Here is a 23,426-nt window from a genome sequence, read left to right on the forward strand (position 1 = left end):
AGGATGTGGTGTGACAGTGATCAGGACATAGTGTGATGGTGATTAGGAAACACTGGTATGGTGATCAGGATCACAGGTATGGTGGTGTTTAGGATGTGGTGTGACAGTGATCAGGATGTGGTGTGGCGGTGATCAGGACACACTGGTATCGTGATCAGGACACACTGGTATGACGACGATCAGGACATGCTGGTATCATGATCAGCGCACACTGGTATGGTGATCAGGACCCACTGGAATGGTGTTTAGGGCACAATGGCTTGGTGATCAGGGTACACTATGTAGTGGAATACAGGATCAGTCGACAGGTGGCAGTGATCAGGGACACTGTGAAGTGGATTACTGTGTATTCCTGTGCTAAAAGTAATGTGTAAATGTGAGGAGGAGCCAGTAGCTGCTCCATGCAGCTTCTGTTTACATTTTCACTGTATCCTGAGTGGACACAGAGATCACATGGTACAGGGCTGATTTCATTGGTCCTGTACCATGTCATGTGAACCGCTGAGTCCGGGGGACACACCGATCACTGGGCTCACGGGTGCACACTCTAGGAGCCATACACATATGCGTCTGACACGGGGAAGGCACGCGCATTGGCGCACATCCTGTCCAGTCTTTTATGTACATGACCTCGGTGGGAAGTGGTAAAGCTGACATCTGTTCAGTCTTTTCAAATAATTTTTGGTTAACCTCCCCCAGGAGAATAAGGGTTAGATATTTGTTGTACAGAGAGTGGACATGAAAATATATTATTTTGATATATATATAGCCTTCTAGTGCTACTAGGACTGAAAGGAGGAAGGAATCTCTCAAAGTTGCTAAAAAGAGCGATCATAAGCAGAAAAAAATTCTGAATTGGAGAAAAAGAAACACCATTTCCAAATTAAGGTAGCAATGTACAAGTGCAAAGTTTCATAATCATTTGAAAACAATGTTTCTGGTGTATATAGCAATTTAGGAGCCCCTGAATCATTTCAGTGCACTCCATTCTTTTTATATGCAAAATTTGCATGAGAAAGTTGAAATAAACTCAATTTCAGAAAAAAATAAATGTGCTGTCTTAGATTCCTGTGTAGTAATGTTTCTAATTGCTATAATGAATTTATAAACCGATACAACAATCCATTATGCTTCACCCTTAAATTGGACCCAAGTTGCTTTGTTTTCTAATAAAACAGCCATGCAGCAGCTAAAATGAAATTCAAGAGTTTATGTTGTATTATTCAAATCTACCTTTTAACATAAACAGATGACAATATATTACTATAGTGGAACATAATATCTCGACTGCAAAAACATTAATATCTTTGTTAAGGTCATACTGATCCCTGAGGAACACCAGTGGAATATTTTAATCAGATAGCATTTTAGAAATGCAGTTTTACATACACGGTACAAAAACGAACAACTAAAAACCCTGGAAAATAAACCTACTGTGAGTCACATATTCTAAAAACAGGAAAAGCTCAGTTAGAGAGAGGTAAAAGGAAAGTTACAGGTATATTGTATTTGTAAACTATATGTAATTATTAGCCAGACTACGTGTCATGTATAATTATTTGTGTGTTTATAATGCCTGTTCACATGTTTATGCTCATAGTAAGTTTATGCCATGAAATGTCTGTAACCACAATAAAATGGGTGATAAAATCTTGAAAACTGAGATTACCTACCTGCTCACTGTGGCTGGGGATGCCTGCTCAAGATCAAGTACCTCAAAAATCATGTTCTGCTGTGGACTCATTTGAATGATTTCTCCACTCATCAGGCAAAGCTAAAATTAAAAAAAAAAAAAAAAAAAAACATGTAAAAAAAGATATTAAAATTAGGCAAGGCTTCAATAATTTGAAAAATATATTTAAGTCATGAATGGTCTTGGGCTTCCCAGTATAACCTGTCAAATGCAATCTCCAGACAGCCATAGGTAAAGCGCATCGTTAAGAAAAAATACCAAAACTTTTTCAAGGGCCATGTTTTAATACAAAGGAGCATCCGTTTTACATTGCAAACCAAGACTCTACTGGCTGGCCAAACTGTTTCATCCAATTCCCTAAGCAGAATATCAAGCTTAGATTTACACATCTACATATTGCCTTATTCAGATTGTAAGGGTACGGAGAAGAATTTATTTTTAAGGTCTCTTCTATTCTTCAGGTTTACTGTCCCTCTTAAAGTCCCTCATCTAATAAACAGTTGATATACTGTATGTGAACTAGCTAATCAAAAGATTTGCAATTCTGTTAAGCTAGTCTAGCTGTCCAGAAATCTCTTCAAGAAGGCATAGCTAAGTTGCTGACCTTCATTCTCTCTACTGCAATGAACCTGTACAGCTTTGTTTTTGACCAACCTTAGCCTGTTAGCTTAGTTAGATAATGAAGGAGAAGTAGTATACTGATTCACCCCTGTTCTCTTCCCTTCTGTAAGCATGTTCCAGAAGGGAGACTCCAATGAAGTAAAGCCCTGATTAGCCCTTATTGCTGCCCTTCCCACTTTAAGTTTTTAGTCGTATGTACTTTGAAGGGGATTACAGAAGGCTAACATTGAGAGAGAGTTAAGTACCTGCAGCAATTATATGTAAAATACTGTACATTAAATTAATTAATGCATATGTAACTTTTTTACTAGTATCTTTCTATACATCTGGGTTTTAAATGTAAGGTTCATTATGCCTCCTAGTACACATTTGCCCCAGATAATATGCAAAGGTTTATACTATTTGATAATGCTAAACCGAAAGAGCGACATCAAATTCAGAAAAAATGGGAACAGAATCAAGCCTAAGGTCACAGTCAATAAAAATTGGAAGCAAGTGTCTAATACACACAAACAGTAAGCATTGTTGTAAAAGTCATCAGTCAGGAGAGACAACAAGGAACAGAAAATAAGCTGAACAGAAGTCAACATGGGCTGCAAACCTAAAGAGACAGAAATACTCTCCATCATAGCAACCATGAAATCTCTAAAAAAGGGGCCCACTAATTACAAATCAGACCTGGATATGCCTTTGTTAATAAGCAAAAGGTCAGGCTTGCATGCCATGTCCCAGGGAAGCACAAACTTTAGAGAAGCTTGCAGCTATCTATGTCAAGAAGAACAAAATTCTTGATTGGCGTAATACTATTTCATAGTGTCTTTATTATGCAACTGGAACAAGGAAAATTATATTAGACATTTACTATAAGAACAGAATAGGATGATGACATGGTAATGCAAATTATACTAGACTGTTAATGACTTAACAAAAATAAACTCAAATAAATAAATAAATAAAATAAATAAATAAATATTATCATCAGTATAACTTATTAAGTGTACCTTCTTGTTGTCATCTAAGACTGTGTTCATATTTTCCACCCACTCGGCATCTACTGGTCCATCAAATATACACCACTTGCGGCTTTTTGTGGTACAAGTAGCATGATTCCGAAATACATTTGATAAAACTCCTGGAACAAAAAAATATACCTTTATGCAGAGCTTTTTTTTTCATATTATTATGAATTAAACATCCATAAAAATGCATATAATGCTGTATTTTATTTATACGAAACAATGTTTTGCAAGAGCTAATTGTTTTAGGACCGGGGGTTTATTGTGCAGAAAATATAGAACTCCTCAACGAAATTAAGAAATAAACTCAAAGAGAAGCTTTGCTTTTTTTGCATTTATTTTTTATTGAAAGTGGTTTCTGGTGGATGCTACTTTCAAACAGTTGTCACAGTTATGACATATATAAGTAGAAATTTATTAGATACTGTACTTTATACTGTATCTTTCAGCATGTTAGAAAAAAATAGTAATTCTCCAACAGCAACACGTAGATTATTTATTTATTTTTTTTTAATAGAATAGAATAAGGCTAGAACCCCTGTCAGATTTTTATTTCTGACATTGCCTCTTTAAATTAATTTTCTAAGCTAAAGAAATCATTACTTGCCCTAATAAACATTATTTTCAACAATAAGAGCTAAAATCAACAGCTACATAGCTAAAAATAGGGATTAATGTGGCAAATAGCACACAGGTTATAGCTTGTAAATTGAGCCCATGTTTTTAAATGTCTAGGTGACAGCACAAGGTCTGAAGAGTAGAACAAGCTGAAGGAGCCAGAGCTTCAGACTGCATAGGTTTTCCTAGTTTTGACTTGTTTTATGAAAACTACTGTACTACCCAACTAAAGTTTTATTTATTGTACAGCTTATCATGGCCATGTGCTAAATCAAGTACATTTTCTGTGATTAATATATTAGGTTTGGCATCTCTTAAGGTAATATCCTACAAAATTCATTTATAACCTAGCCATAAAGGAACAATTGAGGCCATAGCTCAGGTATCCCCTCGCAGCATCTACAAAATATATTTCCTCCATACTTTATATAATTGCAGATATGGAGCATGATATTAGCATCAGCTGCAAACCTACCACTGCTGCTGCTTTAATCCTTTATTGAAACAATAAGTACCATTCACCTGCTTTATCTCGCTGTCCCAAGTACACATTCTCCTTGAAATTTTCATTAATACCCTTTTAACCTTTACTTGTCCTTCACACATTAGTTCAAATCCAACTTTCATTTTCCTACTTCAGCCATTTATATCTTTTTAAAAATAATACAGAATTACATTTCAGAATAAGCCCTGTATTTCTCAGAAAGACACTTAAATTTCATTATTTTTGACAGTAGAATTACAAATTCTCTGGAACATAAATGTGTTCCTTTATTGCATCACTATGGCCTGAAGCCTTGGAGTTTATCAGAGGAGCAAGATATGCATTGCCTCTCTATGATAAGGGTTATCAGTTCCCTGCAAATATAAACAGATATGTCGCAGGCTGGCATCTGCCAGACACTCGTGAATAGGGGAACAATTTACATTTAATTCTCTTTGTCTGTATTCTCCTAAGCATGCATATCAAACAATAGATTGAGCAATTACTATTTGATATTTTGTATCACTCACAGTTAAAAACAATGCATGTAACAGCTGCTTTTGTTTTAAAGAGGTATGGACCTGCATCGATGCACAAATAAATAGAAAAGAGAAGGCATAAATCTTTTTCTATGTGTCTACATTCCATGAAATGGAGATATGGTTTGACAGGTAAGGGAAGATAATGTAGACCTGTCATTCTGAAGTAAAATCACAAAAGGTATCTCACATACATTACAGGTATTTATCTAAATGACTGATGAAATGGAAAAATGCATAATTGATTCTGTTTGATTTTCCAATGTGACAAACTTATAGGTTATTAGGTAACTCTGTTATTATTATTCATGGAGTCTCTAGCTTCAGACTACCGACAAGGAAAAGAATAGAGAGAGGCGGAGTGAATGGATAGAGTAGATTAAAAAAAAAGAAATAGATAGACAGACAGACAGAAAGACAAAAAAGACCCATCTCAGCACACAAACTGGTATACCCTAAGCTGGAGGACTACAAGCCTACAAGACATCTCCACTAAAGCCCCGTACACACGTACCGATGGTCGGCTTACAAATGTTCCTCTTTTCTCCCCGGGATGTCGGTGTCTGCTGAAAAGTGCAAAGACAGCACAAGGACAGCACAAGAATTTTGTCCGCCGACTGCAGAAGTGATGTCATGTAATGGTTAACTTTCCCTGTGTTTTCTATTTTCTGAGCATGCCCAGTCTTGCAAATCTGCGGTCTGTCGGCCGAATTGTGTACTGACAGGCGAACAATCGTCCGTTCTGGTGTCGGCATACAAATATTTTCATGTTTGCACGAAAGACTTTTGTCCGCGGATTGTGCGCAGACATCTGTCGGAGGCACCATACTAACACGCGTACAATCGGCAGATCCTTCGTCCACCGACGTTTGTATGCCGACGATCGGTACGTGTGTACGGGCCTTAAGGCTTTAAATTGTAAGCCCTTGAGGACTAGACAGGTCTCAAGAGGGGTGCCATAAAAAGAAGAGGCACATCAAACATCAACCAAGTGCTGAAGGGTACAGGGTTCTTCTGAATCCCCGGTGTTGTAGGAGGTAAAACAGAAAATGGAGGGTTGGATGCTAGTAACCAGAACCTATGGGAGCTAGGTCATTTGCTAATCTTCCTGGTAAAAAGGTCTGCTTTACTATTTACCAATTCGTCCGATATATGTAAGACCCATACTAAACATAAAAAAAAGTTGATCAAAAATAAAACAATATTTCTCTTCTCATTCAGTAAAAAAAATAAATTACTGTATGTTTAACAAATTTTGCTGTCACCTGCTAGGTCACCTTCTTCTTGGAAAAGAAATGTCAGAGAGGTGTTTTTAAAATGAGGATGACCTGATACCTTTTGGGTTAAGCTGGCCTTTTTAGAACTGAGTCAAACTTTTTCATGCATTAATGTGCACACTTTAATGCATGTATTTTCCAGCACGGATTCCCTGCAGTCACTATATCTGGTCTCCCACAGTACACAGAACATGGAAATACAATCATTTTAGAAAATATAAACTGCTAAATACCTTTTCTCATCAGCAGTATAAAGCAGCTTTGTGACTTGTATTAGTTCCTGATAAAGTTTGTAGGAGGAGTTTTTATCCTCCCCTGATCCTCTGTCTGGACAGTGCTGATTGGCCCTGTGCTGATCACATGCACTCTCCCAAGAAAAAAGAAAAACTCTCTAGCAATACACACCAAACTGAGCATGTGCAGCCTGACTCCTAAAGCTCCATGCTAACACGAGATGGGTTGGAGTCAGTTAAAGAAGAGGAGGATCAGAGAGACAGGATCACACAGTCTTTAAACACAATGCAGAGGATTAACCCCTTAGATTTCACAGTGAGTATAACAAGCATGCCTTACTACATTTACAGACTGATTTTACTGCTGTGGGTTTAGTAACAGTTTAAAGTGGACCTTCAGTCATTTTTTCATCTTTCCATCTATTAATTCTTCTGCTCTTGTTGTTTTACCTTTGGATAGTAAAACATTTTTTTTCTGCCAATAAATACCTTATTCAGCCCACTTCCACTTTCTTGTCTGGTAATTACCCTAGGCTAATGACATCATGCACAGCCCTCTCTCTCCCTCTCGTGAGATTTTTCCAGCAAGAGAGGGGGGGGGGGCAGGAGAGTGGAGGAGAGATAAGGCATAGGAAAGCAAATGATAGCTGCAGAGCTGGAGGGGGCTGGATTAGGGCAGAAATAACAGGAGACTGCAGAGATCCATGTGTATTTATCGAGAGAGGAGAAATGTGCAGGCAAGCAGTGGTGTGAGTGTGTCTGTATGTCTGTATATATGTGTTTGCCTGTATATATGTGTATGTGTGTGTGCCTATATATATTTGTATGTGTGTGTATATATATGTATGTGTGTATATATATATGTGTGTATGTGTGCCTCTGTAAATCCAGGAAGGGAACAAGCAGCAGCTTTAGCTGACCACAATTAAAATGGCTGCAGCCAGACTTTTTGGAGAGTGTTTCTTGCAGCATATTTGGCAAGTACAAAATCACAGTATATATAAAATAGTATGCAAAGTGGTTGGAGGGAAACTTCAAAATGGCAAAGATGTTTTTATTACAAATTATGTGAGCAAACTTATTCACTTTGAATGGGGCCCCAACACACCTCAACATATCTGTTTGTTTTAGCATTGCATTGGTGTGACATTAGGACATTAGGAATGCATTGGGGTTGATTTACTAAAACTGGAGATTGCAGAATCCAGTGAAATTCTACATAGAAAACAATCAGCTTCCATGTTTTTTTGTCAAAGCTTAACTGAACAAGCTCAAGTTAGAAGCTGCACCAGATTTTTTGTACTCTACAGTTTTAGTAAATCAACCCCATTGTTTTGTCATGTATTGTGGAAATGTGCACTGTAATGCACATTTTAATTAATACATGTTTTCTGAAGCACAAAGGTATAAATCTGATCTTAATGAAAGAAATAAAACAAAAAGAAATACCTAGCAGATAAATTTCTTGTGATCAGTAACAAATCGTCTGGGACCTGTGCCAGTTGCAAATCTAGATAATCCAGGTTAACACTTGAGAACTACAACATATTTTACCACAATTTTCCGTCAACTAGTAATAAAAATTCAAAAATATGTAAACAAACATTGCTTTATTATCCACAGTTACTAAACAAGATACAAGGTCATCAGTCCCCTCTGATACAAAACAGATTTCTGTAGTCTTTCTAAAGAAAAAAAAGTGGAAAGCACCAAACTGGCACACTTGCTAGTGAAAGCATTTTTTCATTACTTTATTTTTGCATAGGTTTGAAGATATACAGTACTTGTAAAGAAGTGAATGTCACATTCACCAAGCATTTTCTGCAGTTGTATCTTCCTGCATGTGAATTCAATTATAATGAGTTATTCACCTGCAATAAATGTTAGGTGAATGTGACCATTTCTGCTTTATAAATAAGTCACATAGAGTTCCTTCAATGGCACAACAACGGATATATATATATATATATATATATTTATATATATATATATACAAATATATATATATACAAATATATATATATATATATATATATACAAATATTATATATATATATATATATATATATATATATACAAATATTATATATATATATATATATATATATATATATATATATATATATATATACACAAATATATATAAATATATATATATATTTTTTTTTTTTTTTTTTTAATCCAGGAGGGGTAGTGTAGTGATTTTAGCAGCCTTGCAGGAATTGTAATAAAGTGCAATGTATTTCAACTTTTACCAGTCTATTTGGTTGCACATTCACTGCTAAAATACCTCTATACATATGAATTAATATTTTTTAATTTTATGCCAACATAGCAGAATTTTGCACTTTAAAACTGGTTTTGCACAAATACAAATTCACTGTTAAAAGTACAAAATACAGCAGGAAAAAAAAGTAAAGAGGTAAAAGGAGATTATACAGATAGCATGCAAAGTCTTGATATGAAAGGTTCAGTTACGTGAATTTCAATAAATGTCACAATAAGCCAATGGTTCCATGCCCTCAATAGTCACCCATGTACCTACAGCTGTTATAAACTGAAGTGCAGAGAGTTGAGTGCCTAGGGGTGCAGATATCACAAAAGGCTCATGAAGTCAATTAATCAGGAATATGGAGAAAAGAATAGGAAGATATATTACCAGTAAATAAGTCATACAAAAAAATGGAACAGTATGTGCACAGTGTCTAAATTTTGTCTGCATTGGCAGATGAAAAAAAAAATATGATAGATGGATTTATCTAAACAAACGATAACGTTTAAAAAAAAAAAAAAAAAAAACATACTGTCTTTGCCTTATGTTACCATATTCAGTGTGTCCACCTATGGTATGATCCAAACACCTACAGTATATAATATAGGCAACAACAGTAGTGGCTTTATGACCACATCATTCATATATATATATATATATATGTATATATATATATATATATATATATATATATATATATATATATATATATACATATTTATTTTTTTAGCCTTTGCTTTCATAAAATTAAATTTAGATTGGCACCTGGAATCACTTTGTAAAATAAGCAGGGTTCTTTTTCTGATATTCATTAGTAGGCTTTTTGAAGGACACATTTGGTAAGCTTGCCACCGCCTAAATAGCCTTTAAATGTCTACTGCAGGTTTAGTGTATGCAACTGAAATGCTGGCCACATTTCTCAGCTGTCTGCATTTAAAAAGAAGTACTGATTTTCAGCCCCTGAAATGATAATATAGGCATATTTTGATAAATTCCAGGGATATGTTTCCATTTATATTGAAATTCTCAGTTGTATGACTGTGGTACAATTTCAGCTTTTACATTTTTTTTTATTTGTCCATTTGTCATTGTTCTAATTATTGTTGAGACTTAAGCCCCGTACACACGTAGCGATCGTCGGCCGAACGATCGGCCGTCTTTTGTCCGGTGCTGTCCTGTCGGCTGAAAAGTGCTAAAGACTGCACACGAATTTTGTCAGCCAACAACAGCCGACTGCAGAAGTGATGTCATGTGATGGTTAACTTTCCGTGTGTTTTTTCTTTTCTGAGCATGCCCAGTCTTGCAAATCTGCTCTTTGTCAGCCGAATTCTGTACTGACTGGCGAACAATCGGCCGTTCTGGTGAGGGCCAAAAAAAATTTTAAAGTCTGCACGCCAGATTCTGTTCGGACGTAAATGCGCTGTCGGTTGTCGGAAGCATCATACTAACAAGCCTACAATCGGCCGATCGGTCGGTGGCCGAATATTTATGGCAGACAATCGGTACGTGTGTAGGGGGCTTAACTCAGAGTTCGGCTTGGTTCACACTACTGTCATTACCACTTTTGATGCAAATTGTTTTTAGATTATGTAGTGGGACTCGAGTAGCATCAGAAATAGCACCAGTGTGAACCAACACTTATTGACACTAAGCCCCTTTCACACTTATGCGACACGATTTTACCGCAATTTTGCGACGCGATTTTGACGTGACTTTGCCGCGATTTTGAAAGCAATGGCTATGGCTATATACCTAAACGCATTAAAATCGTGCCAAAGTAGTGCAGGAACTACTTTGAAGTCAGTGCGACTTCAAAACGCACAGATATGAATGGGGCTCATTGAAAATAATGGAAAATGACTTGTCATGCGATTTTGCGGTCCAAAATCGTGGGACTAGTCGCACTAGTGTGAAAGGGGCATAAATTATATATAAAATACAGCATGTTAATATTAATAAAAATTTTACAACCTCAACCAAAACTTTCATATTTGCCCGCTCAAACCAAAACTACCTCAAATACTTTAGTACTTTAGTTAATATTAAGGCCAAAAAGCAAAACTATTATCATACAATGTACCCCAAACAAGGAATACCTTTTATGACACCTTGAGAAACTTTAGGTAACTGAATTCACAAAAGTTTATCTGTCAAATGGGGACTGCAGACAGCAGTAACAAAACTGTTAAAGAGTTCTAACCTTTCCCTGTCTACACAAAACAATAAAAATCAAAGTTTTAGATGGAGTTCCACTTTAAGCTGAGCTGTAGGCAGATATAAAATCATCTATTAATGCAATTATGCTTTCACTTAAAATCCTTCAGGCCTGTCTTGTACCTTTCTGTCTTGTTGCATTTCATTAGGTGATGTGTTACAATTCGATGAGGTGTGCTGCATGTTTCTTTAGTGCTTGCAAGGCCTAGACAAGGAGTGGGTAGGAGGGGCGGCTGCCCTGGGCATAATGGTTTATTGCAGGGATGGGGGCGCCTTGACCCTAACCCTAAGGGAAGGGGGGCCGCAGTTTGACATCTTTTCCCTGAGGGACCTTGTCCCGCCACTGAGTGCTTGAGGCCGTCAACATACTAACGTGTATTGCAATGCCTAGGTGTTAAGGGGCCCTTTGTGCATATTTAAATACCACCATATATATAGTGTGTATATTTGCAATTGTCTTCATATTACTCCCCTGTGATCTCCCTTTACAAAGCACTTAGTGTAGGAAGGGATGGTCCAGCACTAGGAACCAATCAGACTCCTCTGCAGTGCACATGTACAAATTGTGAACATGCCAAAAGGCCAAGAATGCAATTGAATAGAACTTCCCACCACTTTCTAGAACTGTGCATTATTATATTTTAACACAGGATCGGTTTATTACTAATCTGGATTTATCTGTCACAAAAATATAGCCATTACACCATGTACGTCATGCTCAGAAATTATGGAAAACAAGAAGTACATTACTGCACAAATTATTACTATTCGGCTTAATTGGATTGTAATAACTCAAAGCTCTTCCATAAATTTTTGATTAGTGTTCCATTTTTTACCCAACGGGTCACCAAGAAACAGTTTCTATGTGATAATTTCAGCATTAAAAATACATTAGGCCTTTTTCGCTTGTGAAGCGGATAGTATTATTCTCAATAAGCTTCACTTTGTAAAAGAAATATTGATATATACCTGTAATTTGTAGTCTGTGAATTGTTATATCTTTACACAAAGTAGCCACAATACATCTAGCAAAGCGTAATCAATTGCACGCTTCTAATTAATGCAATTATCAAACACCTGCTCCACCCTATTGTTAGTGCCAAAAAAATGGATCCGAGTTTTGTAGTCATTTGAATGATTCCCTTTGTGGCTCCAGACTACTAGTATGCATGAAATTATCAACATTTGAGAAAGTGTTCAATGTGATACACTTACAGATCTTACACTGTGTGGATTTCCTGCCATTCACTTAGGCAGATTCCCAGGTTTTCAGCTACAGAAGTCAATGAGCTGCACATAGCATGCCTTGTCAAATACTGGCATGCATGATGTGCTCCTGTAGACGTTTTCTCTCCTGATTGCTGTAAACATCCCATCTGGTATACCAGACCAGTAATGAATAAGAGAAAGGCATGAAGACTCAGGGGTGAGCATATAATGAGGCCACCTGAAACAGCTGTCTCAGGCTGTAAACTTTGGGGGGCAACAAAATGAAAGGAGAATATTTTTTAAAAATTAACGATACAATGAGTGTGTGCATATGAACAGTATATACACAATAAACAGTTAAAGATACTTTTTTTTTTTTGTTAAATAACACAAACCTTATGTTTTCCTCAGTGCAACATTTCCATGACAAATGAAAGCGGAAATGAAAAAATGAATAGATGTGAGAAAATTAGGTTTTAGAGAATTTAACATGTTTTTCTTGGTAAATGTTGTGTGATTTCTACCACACCAGAGAGTTTGTTGTGAGTTTTGATTGTGAATTTGCAGAGGTGTGCCCAATACAGGAGGAAGCAAGATTTAATTTTCAGTAAAAAGAGAAAAGCTTGTTTTTTTAGTACCACGTTGACAGGAGAAATACCAGGAAGTCTGATGGGACTTGTAGTTCTATGGAGAAAGGAAATATATCAGTGGGAATCCTAGTTCTATATAGATGGGAAACAGAGATATATTTTATGGTTTGCTGAGTGACACACCGGCAATGTACAGTCATGTGAAAAAGGAAGTACACACTATCAAAAAAGTTGACTTCTTTGACATACTTTAATATTTTTAATAAAGCCATGCCTACAAATAAAGTTTATATACTTGAAATAAAATATTTAAAAAAATATACATTTTAAATCATTTTTTCAATATAAAAATTGATAAATGTAATGTAGTACTGTGGCAAGTACACCCTTGGAATCAAAAGTTGGTATTGGGTTTCTTGTTCCATTGGCGCATGATGTAGCAGCTGTCCCAGACAGCTCCTGCTGAGTGGCATAAAAATTAATCTTTAACCACTTAATCCCCGGAAGATTTTACCCCCTTCCTGACCAGGGCCTATTTTGTGATTCGGCACTGTGTGATTTTAACGGACAATTGCGCGGTCGTGCAACGCTGTACCTAAACAAATTTGACGTCCTTTTTTTTTACCACAAACAGAGCTTTCTTTTAGTGGTATTTGATTACCTGTGCGATTTTTTGATAATGCGCTATAAACAAAAAAAGAGTGTCAATTTTGCAAAAATAGCAATTATTTTCACATTTTTTATATGAAATTGGTAATAAAAAATCGCAAAAAGCGTATTTTGATTGGTTTGCGCAAAAGTTATTTTATTTTACTAACAAAGGGAAAGATTTTTGTCATTTTTGTTGTTTTTTTTTTAACGTGTAATGGCGGCAATCTGAGATTTTTTTTGCGGTACTGCGAAATTGCGGCGGACAGATCGGACCCTTGACTGACATTTTTGACACTTTTGGGGTTACCAGTGACTGTTCTACAGTAATCAGTGCTATACATATGCACTGTTACTGTAAAATTACACTGGCAGTGAAGGGGTTAACTTTTTTTGAGAGGGAGGGGCTGTGTGTGTCCCTAGGGGCGTGATTCTAACTGTGATTGGCTGTGGCTTGAGCTGTAGGAACAGTGATCAACGGTCCTACATAGTAGAACCGTATGATCACTGTTTCTACACAGGGGAGAATGACAGGCGGCTTGTTTACATCAGCCGCCTGACTTTCTCCCTCTGCAGCGACGATCGCCGAGTGACCGGTCACACACGTGGGGGGGTTCGTGACCACGCGGGAGCGTGCCTCCGGGGGCGCGCGCTCGCTCCCTAGACCCTCACAGGCTAGCGACGTAGATCTACGTTACTTTGCCTGTGAGGGGCTGACTGCCGACGTAAATAGTTGTGCGGCAGTCGGCAAGTGGTTAAAAAGCCTGGGGGACAGCCGCTAGCCCCCTAGTCCCCCTTCCCCTCACTAAAGGAACACCACAGGGAGCGGTGCTTTGACAAAAGAAGGTACCCGTTCACACTTGGCATCCCGCTAGCTTAGGCACACTGAGGCAGCTCTACCTCCTAATAAAGCCAACACCGCTGAAATGGGAATAAAAAGACAACCTGCGCTTAGTGAAATAATGCCCTAAAATGTGTGAGCTACAGTCGACAGCTGCACTCATGGTATTGTACACATCAATACTTGCAGATCTAACAGAAAAACTGTGTTGCGCTGTCACTTGAAGCGATAATCAATCGACTCAATAAATCTCCCTCTAAGGAGGAGACCTTTCTCCAAGCTCTTAACTCCAACACTCTGGACAATCTCCGCTGCTGTGATCCAACCTAGTGTATCACACTCGAAGGATCTTTATTTATATACATTTGACCCTCCCCTTTCCTTTTCCTTAAAATTATTCCCTGGAACATTAAGTGATTGTGATCCCCAATAAAAAGATTAAAAGTCCTTAGATACTTAAAACACCTCAAAACTGGTATTGCCTAATTGCAGGAGACCCATCTATCTGCAGTCTACTTTCACCACAACTTCCACCACACACACCACACCACCAAACTTTGGGTAAGCAAAGCAACGGGCTCCAAGAAAACTGGCTGTAAAGCTTGGGTCCTTCTCCTAATGCACAACAATCTCCCTTGCAAGATTTACTAAAGTGCAGTTGCACTCTGCAAGAGCAGTTGCTCCACAGCTTAGTAAATTAAACTCTGCTGACTTTCATCATCCAATCATGTGCAAGCAAAAATGTTTTTTTTTTCTTTTCCTTGCATGTAATTGGGTATTCTTTGCAAAGTGAAGCTTTACCTGATACTAAGCTTTGGAGCAACTGCATTTGCAGAGTGCAACTGCACTCTTCCAAAAGCTCCTCAGTTTTCTTTGTTCAGACCGCTGGATTGAATGAAATAAAAAATTCAAATGCTTAGGGAGCCCTTAGTAAGTGATGCACACTGTATGTGGGCACAATCTATTTGGTTAAAAAACATAGGCCTAGAGTGGGTGGCACAGAACTCTGATTACTCAAATCCAGCCTTGAAATCAGCAATGGTGCATCCATATAGGTTAGCTGCTATCACTCATAGTAAACTACAATTGCTACCAATCAACCTCCAAATCTACTGATTTGGGATAATGTTATTGCCTGGAAGGAAGTATGGAAAAAATGGGGTCTTTCTCCCTGTGTAGACACCGTACACCAGTAATTGCTCTTAAAAAATCTTCATCCTTATTCAGAAACCAGAGAACACAACTTCTTTAAACTTATCAACATTTGTGTACTGTGGTTCCTGAATAAAGATGAAGATTTTTTAAGAGCAACTACCGGTGTGCGTATCATCTTTCTACATATGTACTCAGTTAAACGTCTATAGATTGAGCACCTGGGAGCTTGTTTATTAGTGAGCTGTATGGGTAGTAACACTGCTCTTTCTGTTTGCATTTTGGTCTTTCTCCTTTCATATCTAGATTCTTTCCTATTCATGGCAACCTCATGTTCCCACGCAGCTTGCAAAATTAAGCCTTCTCCACTTGTGAAAGTAAAGGCCTCTTACAAGTTATATCTAAATATGAGACATTTTTGGTTAATCCCATTTACCATTATACCATTTAAGGACTCTATCACTGCTTTTGACTTGCTGCAACATCATTTCCTGTATATCTTACAATGCTCGAGCTATGCAAAATCTTGTTGTCAAGACAAAGAAAAGAGATTTAAGCTCTAACTGATTGACCAGTTACTTCAAAATAGGTCCTACTCTATCATGGACATTTACAAGCCTCTTAACTCTAATTTTACAAAATGTTTAGCTCATTTATCTGTTTCCAATTGGAGCAAAGACTTTCAGGACGATACCATGGCAGACAAAATCATCAATGCATACAATAAAATCAAATATCGGTAACCAAAGAGCAGTGGAGGGAATCTTAGTTTAAACTACCACATAAAGCATTTACTTGATTCCTTTTAGTAAAAAATGACCTCCAGGTGGCTGCTTGCCCACTATGCAGTACCAGTAGACCTTCTCTTACCCAGCTTTTCTGTTCATGTCCACATATTTCTCTTCCTTCTGGGGCCAAGTGTCAAACTTTATTCATGGGGTCACCCTTTGTTCTGTGCCCAAAGACCCTTTGCTATTATTATTTGGCTTCAGCTTACCTGTTGGAGACCTTTCTTTGGAGAATATGGGAGTTCCTCCTAGTATCTAGGGATGATCGAACGGTTCGGGTCGACCATCGGTTCGGCCCGAACATTGGGTGTTCGAGGTTCGGCCGAATTTAAAACTTTTTGCCCAAAAAGTTCGGAATTCGGCAACCAGAACCGCCCAAAATGCAATGCTTCAGGAAATGGGCTTTAAAAGCCAGTGATTGGACCAGAACCATTAGCAAAAGCCAATTGAGGGGGCAGGAGAATGCTAGGAATGTGATTGGAGTGACTAGGGGGTCCCTAGACCAATCATTAGTGAATACGCCCCCCAGTATATAAGATCGCCCCCGCCATATTCCTAGCATTGTTATACTGGACATGGAAGAGAGTGGAAGCAGTTCTGTTAATTTTACTTTAAAAGTGGCATTTAGCTATTTTTAGTGTGAGGAAAGGGATATCTAGTGTAGTTAGAGTGCTCCTTTACACTTAAGTTAGCTTCAAAAATTGAGTTTCTGTAGGGAAAGTGTTAAGTGTAAGGGGACCGTAGTGTAGTGTAGGGTTAACTGGCAGTGACTGCTATGGCAGGGTGACAAAACCCTTCCATAGCAGGGTGACCGCTATAGAGAAATGATTATTTCTCTGAATTGCTTCGGCACACCCATATGGCTTCTCACCAGCCAAGCATTTTTTATGCTGCAGGGGCTGCCACTGCCAGTGCTTTTTTGAGGACATGTTTAATGTCAGACATGACATCTGAACATGTGTATAGGGGGTATATATAGACATATATGTCTGAATATATACCCCTAGACATATATAGGTGTGATAGTAGCAGAAATAAATGCTTGCGCTAATGAAATCATTTACAGTAATATATTTCTGCTACTATCACACCTATATATGTCTAGGGGTATATATTCAGACATATATGTCTATATATACCCCCTATACACATGTTTAGATGTTTTGCCTGCCTCAAAAGAACCCAAAAAATGCCAAAAAAAACGCTAGCGTCAAAAAAAAAAATGCCCAGGTGTGTTTTTGCTGGCATTTTTTGGGGGGTTTTGGAGGCAGGCAAAACATCTGAACTTGTGTATAGTGGTGTATATACACACATCTATATATTTATATACACACCTAGACATATATAGGTGTGATAGTAGCAGAAATATATGCTTGCGCTAATGAAATCATTTACAGTAATATATTTCTGCTACTATCACACCTATATATGTCTAGGTGTGTATATAAATATATGGATGTGTGTATATACACCACTATACACAAGTTCAGATGTTTTGCCTGCCTCAAAAGAACCCCAAAAAATGCCAAAAAAACGCTAGCGTCAAAAAAAAAATGCCCGGGTGTGTTTTTGCTGGCATTTTTTGGGGGTTTTTGGAGGCAGGCAAAACATCAGAACTTGTGCACAGTACCACTATACACAAGTTCAGATGTTTTTCCTGACTGCAAAGAACCCAAAAAAATGCCTTCTATTAAACCGGCAAGGTGTTACAGCAGCGAAGCCAACACCCTGTCTGAAAGTTTTCTAATACAAACAATCTTTTTTTTTTTTATGGTTCTGGACATGCTACAGAGCTGAAACTTCACATGTACACTTTTTAGACCCCCCAGATCTGAAATCCAAAGTAAAAATCAAAAAATCTCTTTTTTTTTTTTTTATTTTTTTCAATAATTGGCTTTATTTATCAAAAATGACAATTTTTAAGAACTTTTTTTTGTGTGATTTTGTGTCTGGGGGGTCGAAAAGGTGTACCTGTGAAGTTTCAGCTCTGTAGCATGTCCATAACCATAAAAAAAAAGATCGTTTGTATTAGAAAACTTTCAGACAGGGGGTTGGCTTTGCTGCTGTAACACCTTGCCGGTTTAATAGAAGGCATTTTATTGGGTTCTTTGCAGTCAGGAAAAACATCTGAACTTGTGTATAGTGGTACTGTGCACAAGTTCTGATGTTTTGCCTGCCTCCAAAAACTCCCAAAAAATGCCAGCAAAAACACACCTGGGCATTTTTTTTTTGACGCTAGCGTTTTTTTGGCATTTTTTGGGGTTCTTTTGAGGCAGGCAAAACATCTGAACTTGTGTATAGTGGTATATATACACACATACATATATTTATATACACACCTAGACATATATAGGTGTGATAGTAGCAGAAATATATTACTGTAAATGATTTCATTAGCGCAAGCATATCTATACCAGGTCCTTTGAGTCGGGTATGGATCTTAACCACACACCGACCAGCCGGTATCAAATCCTTCTGGTCCAGAAGAGGTTAACCAGTTCTGGACTGGAAGAAATTTCCCCCTTAATGACCAGGCCATTTTTTGTGATTCGGCACTGCCTTACTTTAACGGACAACTGCGCGGTCGTGCAAGGTTATACCTAAATAAAATCTATGTCCTTTTTTCCCACAAATAGAGCTTTCTTTTGGTGGTATTTGATCACCTGTGCAAATTTTTTTTTTTTTTTTTTTTTTTTTTTGCGCTATAAATAAGAAAAGAGCCAATATTCTGAAAAAAAAAAACATATTTTTCCCTTTCTGCTATATAACATTCCCAAAAAAAAATTAAAAATCTATTTTTTCATCCTGTTTAGCCAATTTGTATTCTGCTACATATTTTTGGTAAAAAAAAATGCAATAAACGTATTTTGATAGGTTTGCGCAAAAGTTATTGCGTCCACAAACTAGGGGAAAGATTTATGTCATTTTTATTTATTTTTTATTTTTTTTACTAGCAATGGCGGCGATCTGCGATTTGTAGCAAAATTGCAACATTGCGGTTGACAGATCGGACCCCTGACATTTTTGACACTTTTGGGGGGACCAGTGACATTACTACAGTAATCAGTGCTAAAAATATGCACTGTTACTGTAATAATGACACAGGCAGGGAAGGTGTTAGCCTAGGGGTGATCAAAGGGTTAATTGTGAGCCTAGGGTAGTGTTTTATAACTGTGGAGGGAGGGACTTGTGAAATGATCATAGAGACCTGTGATTCTATATAGAATCTGTTTACAACAGCTGACCGTCCTTCTCTCTCAACGGGGAGTGATCGTGGATGGCCGGCGGCTATCAAAGCCGCCTGTCCCGTGGATCGGCATCCACACTGCATAGTGGGGGAGAGAGCGCTTCAGGTACAGGTACAGCTATTCACACAGCCGAGCCAGCCTGCCGCAGTATATATGCGGCGGGCAGTTGGCAAGTCGTTAAATTGATTTTCCCTTGCAAGCTTTCTTTATTTTATAAATTGTAAACAATGGCTTTGGGAGCCAGTCTGTAAAAAAGCTGGGGGTGTGCTTTTGAGTAGGAGTGAGTGGTGTGCTATCATGGCAATAAACCTTGGCTGGAATTGAATGTCCTTGGTGTGCTGCTCATTAGTTAGAGGGTGGATTTCAGCAGAGAAAGAATAGACTCCAGGACCGTGGCACCCAACTGATTTCTGTGCTAGGACACGGGCAGGCCTGTGAAAGGTAAAAAGGGTTGGGTTTATCTATTCCTACAGTCCTCTCAGTTCTCTGTGTCTCCTCTGTGGTTAACATCACTTCCTAGTTGCTGTAATTAGCTCCTGATTAGCCAGTTTATTCCCCATAGTGGGAATTTTTTACTAGTGATATTTTTTACTCCCACTGACCTCTAACACAGGGCATTTTTTTCTACAGTTGCCTACTGATTTAGCAAATTTTTTTACTCCCATTCTTCACGGACACAGGAGCAATCGTTTCCTACCACTGACCACCGACATGGGGGTATTTTTAACTTCGACTGACCACCAGTATAGAGGCATTTTTTACCACATACCACAGTCTGACCTGTGGGGGAGAGTGAACTAGCCCTTTGAGCACAAACTTTGGGAACCCCTTCCTTATTAATAGCCACTATCTTCTCTACACTTTGCATGCAAATAATAAGCAGGACATATATAAAAGAAGAGATAGTGACAATCAGTTTTAGTTACATACTGTAGTTAGTTTGATAAAAGACACAAGTCCATCTAGTTACACTTTTCAGTAAATAAAAACTCCACTTACTTTGTGTGTCTTCACTAATTCTATCACCTTTTGGATACACTCTACATGCACCAGATTAATTTGGTCTTTAAATGAATTGAAGATATTACACGATTTTTGATTATTCCTGCTTTACTGTATTTCCTATCCCTTCACCAATGGTCTGCCACTTTCTGTTTGTTTGATCTCTTGAAAAAGTTTATTTAATTTTTCTCCTGGACTCTCTGGCTTTGAAAAGTTGGAACAATTTGTTTTCCTTTACATTCGTGTTCATCTGAATACAACTGATTCAAGTGGCAAGAATCAGTGGAATGAAGAATCACTGAAATGACAAGTGCATGTGGAAAATGATGACCTCTTAGCCTGTGCAAAGTATTGACAGCAGCCATTGCTGTTTTCATGTATCTGCAAACCAAGCAATAACACGTAGTTAGGGAGGGATGTCAAAGCCTGGATGTATCTAATGCTTGGACATTCATCCCTAACTACAGGTAACTGCATTGTGTGTGGGAATATTCAAATTGGGATGACCACTGTCAGTTTGTTATTACTTTGTACAAACTCAGCGGCCCCTGCTATTCGAATACACCTGTCATTTCAGAAGCAGGAATCTTACAAATTCTTGTGAATGTAATCTTTAGATTCTTCCAGTATATGCAGGTAACTGTAGGTATGATATACTGTTGGTATATCCCCCGCGCCAATGGGCCACAAATAGACTTGGAATATGTGTTAACTGCGGTATGCAGCTGCTATAGTGAAGGGGTGAGTAAGTGAATGTGTATAGCCTTAGTAAAAAGGCTACCTATAGCGCTTGCTTAATATTGGTAGTGGTAATACTTTCAAAAATTGCTTAAGAATAAATTGCATAAATATCTTCAGATGTCAACGTAGTGACAAAACGCGTGAGATGGAACGCACGTCGTGACATCACAGGAGCCGGGTGAAACGCAAACCGGTAGTCACCGCTCTCCACTGCGCAGCTCCATCTGTGACGGCGTTTTTTTTTATTGTGGATTATCGTGCATTGGCTTTTGTTTTTAATGTGCAAAAATAAAACCTCTTTTTAAAACAATACTGCACTATTTGGAGCTCTCTTTTCCCATTATACCTGGCTGGACGTGGGTAAAAGGAGGAGCGTGAACTGCCATTATAGTGAGTGGAGGTATTTCACCCAGAGGGGGACCCATCCTGGCCCTGGTGGCCAAACAAGCGTTGCCTGGTCTTAATGCCATAAGGCATATAAGACCCACTACTTCCAGTGAGTGAGCCATTCTTACTACCCTACACAGTGGAATAACAAGTGATACCATAAGGCTGTTTGGGAAGCCTGGCACTGAGCACCTGCACTTTATCTCCCATATTGCACAAGAGATATATTTTTGAACATTTTTCACATAAAAGTCACCTTTATTTATGAACTCTTTGGAGCTCCAATGAGACATCAGCACTTGACACGTCTCATGCACTTTATATTGAACTGGAATATTTGAAACACTTATTTATTTGTTCATTGTATTTATTTTGTACATATGTATTGCTTTGTATCATTTATGTTTTGTTTGCACTTCAATATTTATGCAATGTATTCTTAAGCAATTTATGAAAGTATTACCACTACCAATATTAAGTAAGCGCTATAAGTAGCCTTTTTACTAAGGCTATACACATTCATATGCAGGTAACTGCCCATGTTAAGGAGGCCTTATGCAGAGAGGCCTCTCTGACTTTCCTAATTTGCATACTTCTTTTGGGTCAAGCACTCAGAATCCACATAGGTAAGCAATACAGCTAGATAACTTGAGTCAGCAATATCTCCCTGCATACTGAGAGTGTCATATATACAGTAGAAACTTCATATTTAGATATTACTTCAGCTGTAATCTCATAATACATTTAAGAAATATTTTCATTATATTATCTTGTATAGACAAAATGTATCATCAGGGGAAAGGGGAAGAGGGATGAGGATCACCAGGTATGAACTTCACCGCCCTTGAAATCCCTGAGGGCGTGAAAATGTGACACAAATAGTTAATTAATTAATTCAAATACCTTACGGTGTATAATCGGTGAGCCATGCAACTGAAGCAATATAGGGATGCAAAAACAGAGGAAGTTGCAAAAATAGGCTCAAACACTGGTATAGAAAATTAAAAATAGTACTTTATTGAAAACAATTGACCAAGCAAAGTGCAAATAGAGTAAAACATTACAGGCATCAGATAAAGAATGCTCATGGACCCAAGGCTAACCAATGAGTACAAATTGTCCCATCTCATATGAAACGCTGGAAATGCCTCAAGGGCTCCACCCCCCACCCAGACCAACAACAACCAAGGTCAACTGGACCCCCCAGAAAATTGAAAGCTGAAGATTGCCCCGTGAGGAGTCTTGATTGAAGATTCACAAAAGGTGGGGAAAAAGTTAATAATCATTCAGGGGACTGAGGTAGTCCTGACCACCAAGGACACTGACGCTCCAGCTGGTTTGAATGTAATCCCAATATTGTGGTCCTACCAATGGGATCTCACTGTCTCTACACCCGGACCAGGGACTGAGGAACAATGATGGATCAAGTGGCATCTGTTCAAACAATTGAAATAACACAGAGGCAGAGGAGACAGCACAGGCAGAACTTCAAGCAGAAGCTTATGGCAAGCAGGCACAGCAATAGATAAACCTCTCTAACTCGACTCATTCCTGGGTCTAGTGCATAGAGGGTACAGCATTCCACCTGGGTACAAAAGGGTGTGTAACAGTGTCTATGAAGTGTGCTTGATGTGGAAACTGGTAACCCTGTGCACATATGCTGGGTGGAGATTTACAGTCCCTTCCGACCAAGCAGGGTGAGGAGGAGGAGGTTAAATAGCTGATGCAGGCAAAGCAAAGCAAGCAAGGCATTTAAAGCATATGAAGCATATTAGCAGAAATTGCATATATCCTGCAGCAGGTCTCTGAAGGACTCACGTGTGGAGCTTGGTTAAGTCCATGTGTCCCAGAGT

At 38.2% G+C, this 23,426-nt stretch overlaps 1 protein-coding gene across 1 annotated transcript in view; it reads right to left on the reverse strand.

The window, feature by feature from the left end:
• Positions 1–23,426, reverse strand: part of LOC309552619 (dynein axonemal heavy chain 3-like) — a 1,537,563-nt gene that overhangs the window by 1,160,252 nt on the left and 353,885 nt on the right. Inside the window, exons 11-12 of the mRNA XM_082253560.1 lie at positions 3,316–3,446; positions 1,674–1,774 (exon numbers count right to left, since the gene is read on the reverse strand). Of these exons, the coding sequence (XP_082109686.1) occupies positions 1,674–1,774; positions 3,316–3,446 (232 nt within the window). The remainder of the gene's footprint in view (positions 1–1,673; positions 1,775–3,315; positions 3,447–23,426) is intronic.

Source organism: Pelophylax lessonae (genome assembly GCF_965119305.1).
Source record: "Pelophylax lessonae genome assembly, chromosome: 4".
NCBI lineage: Eukaryota > Metazoa > Chordata > Amphibia > Anura > Ranidae > Pelophylax > Pelophylax lessonae.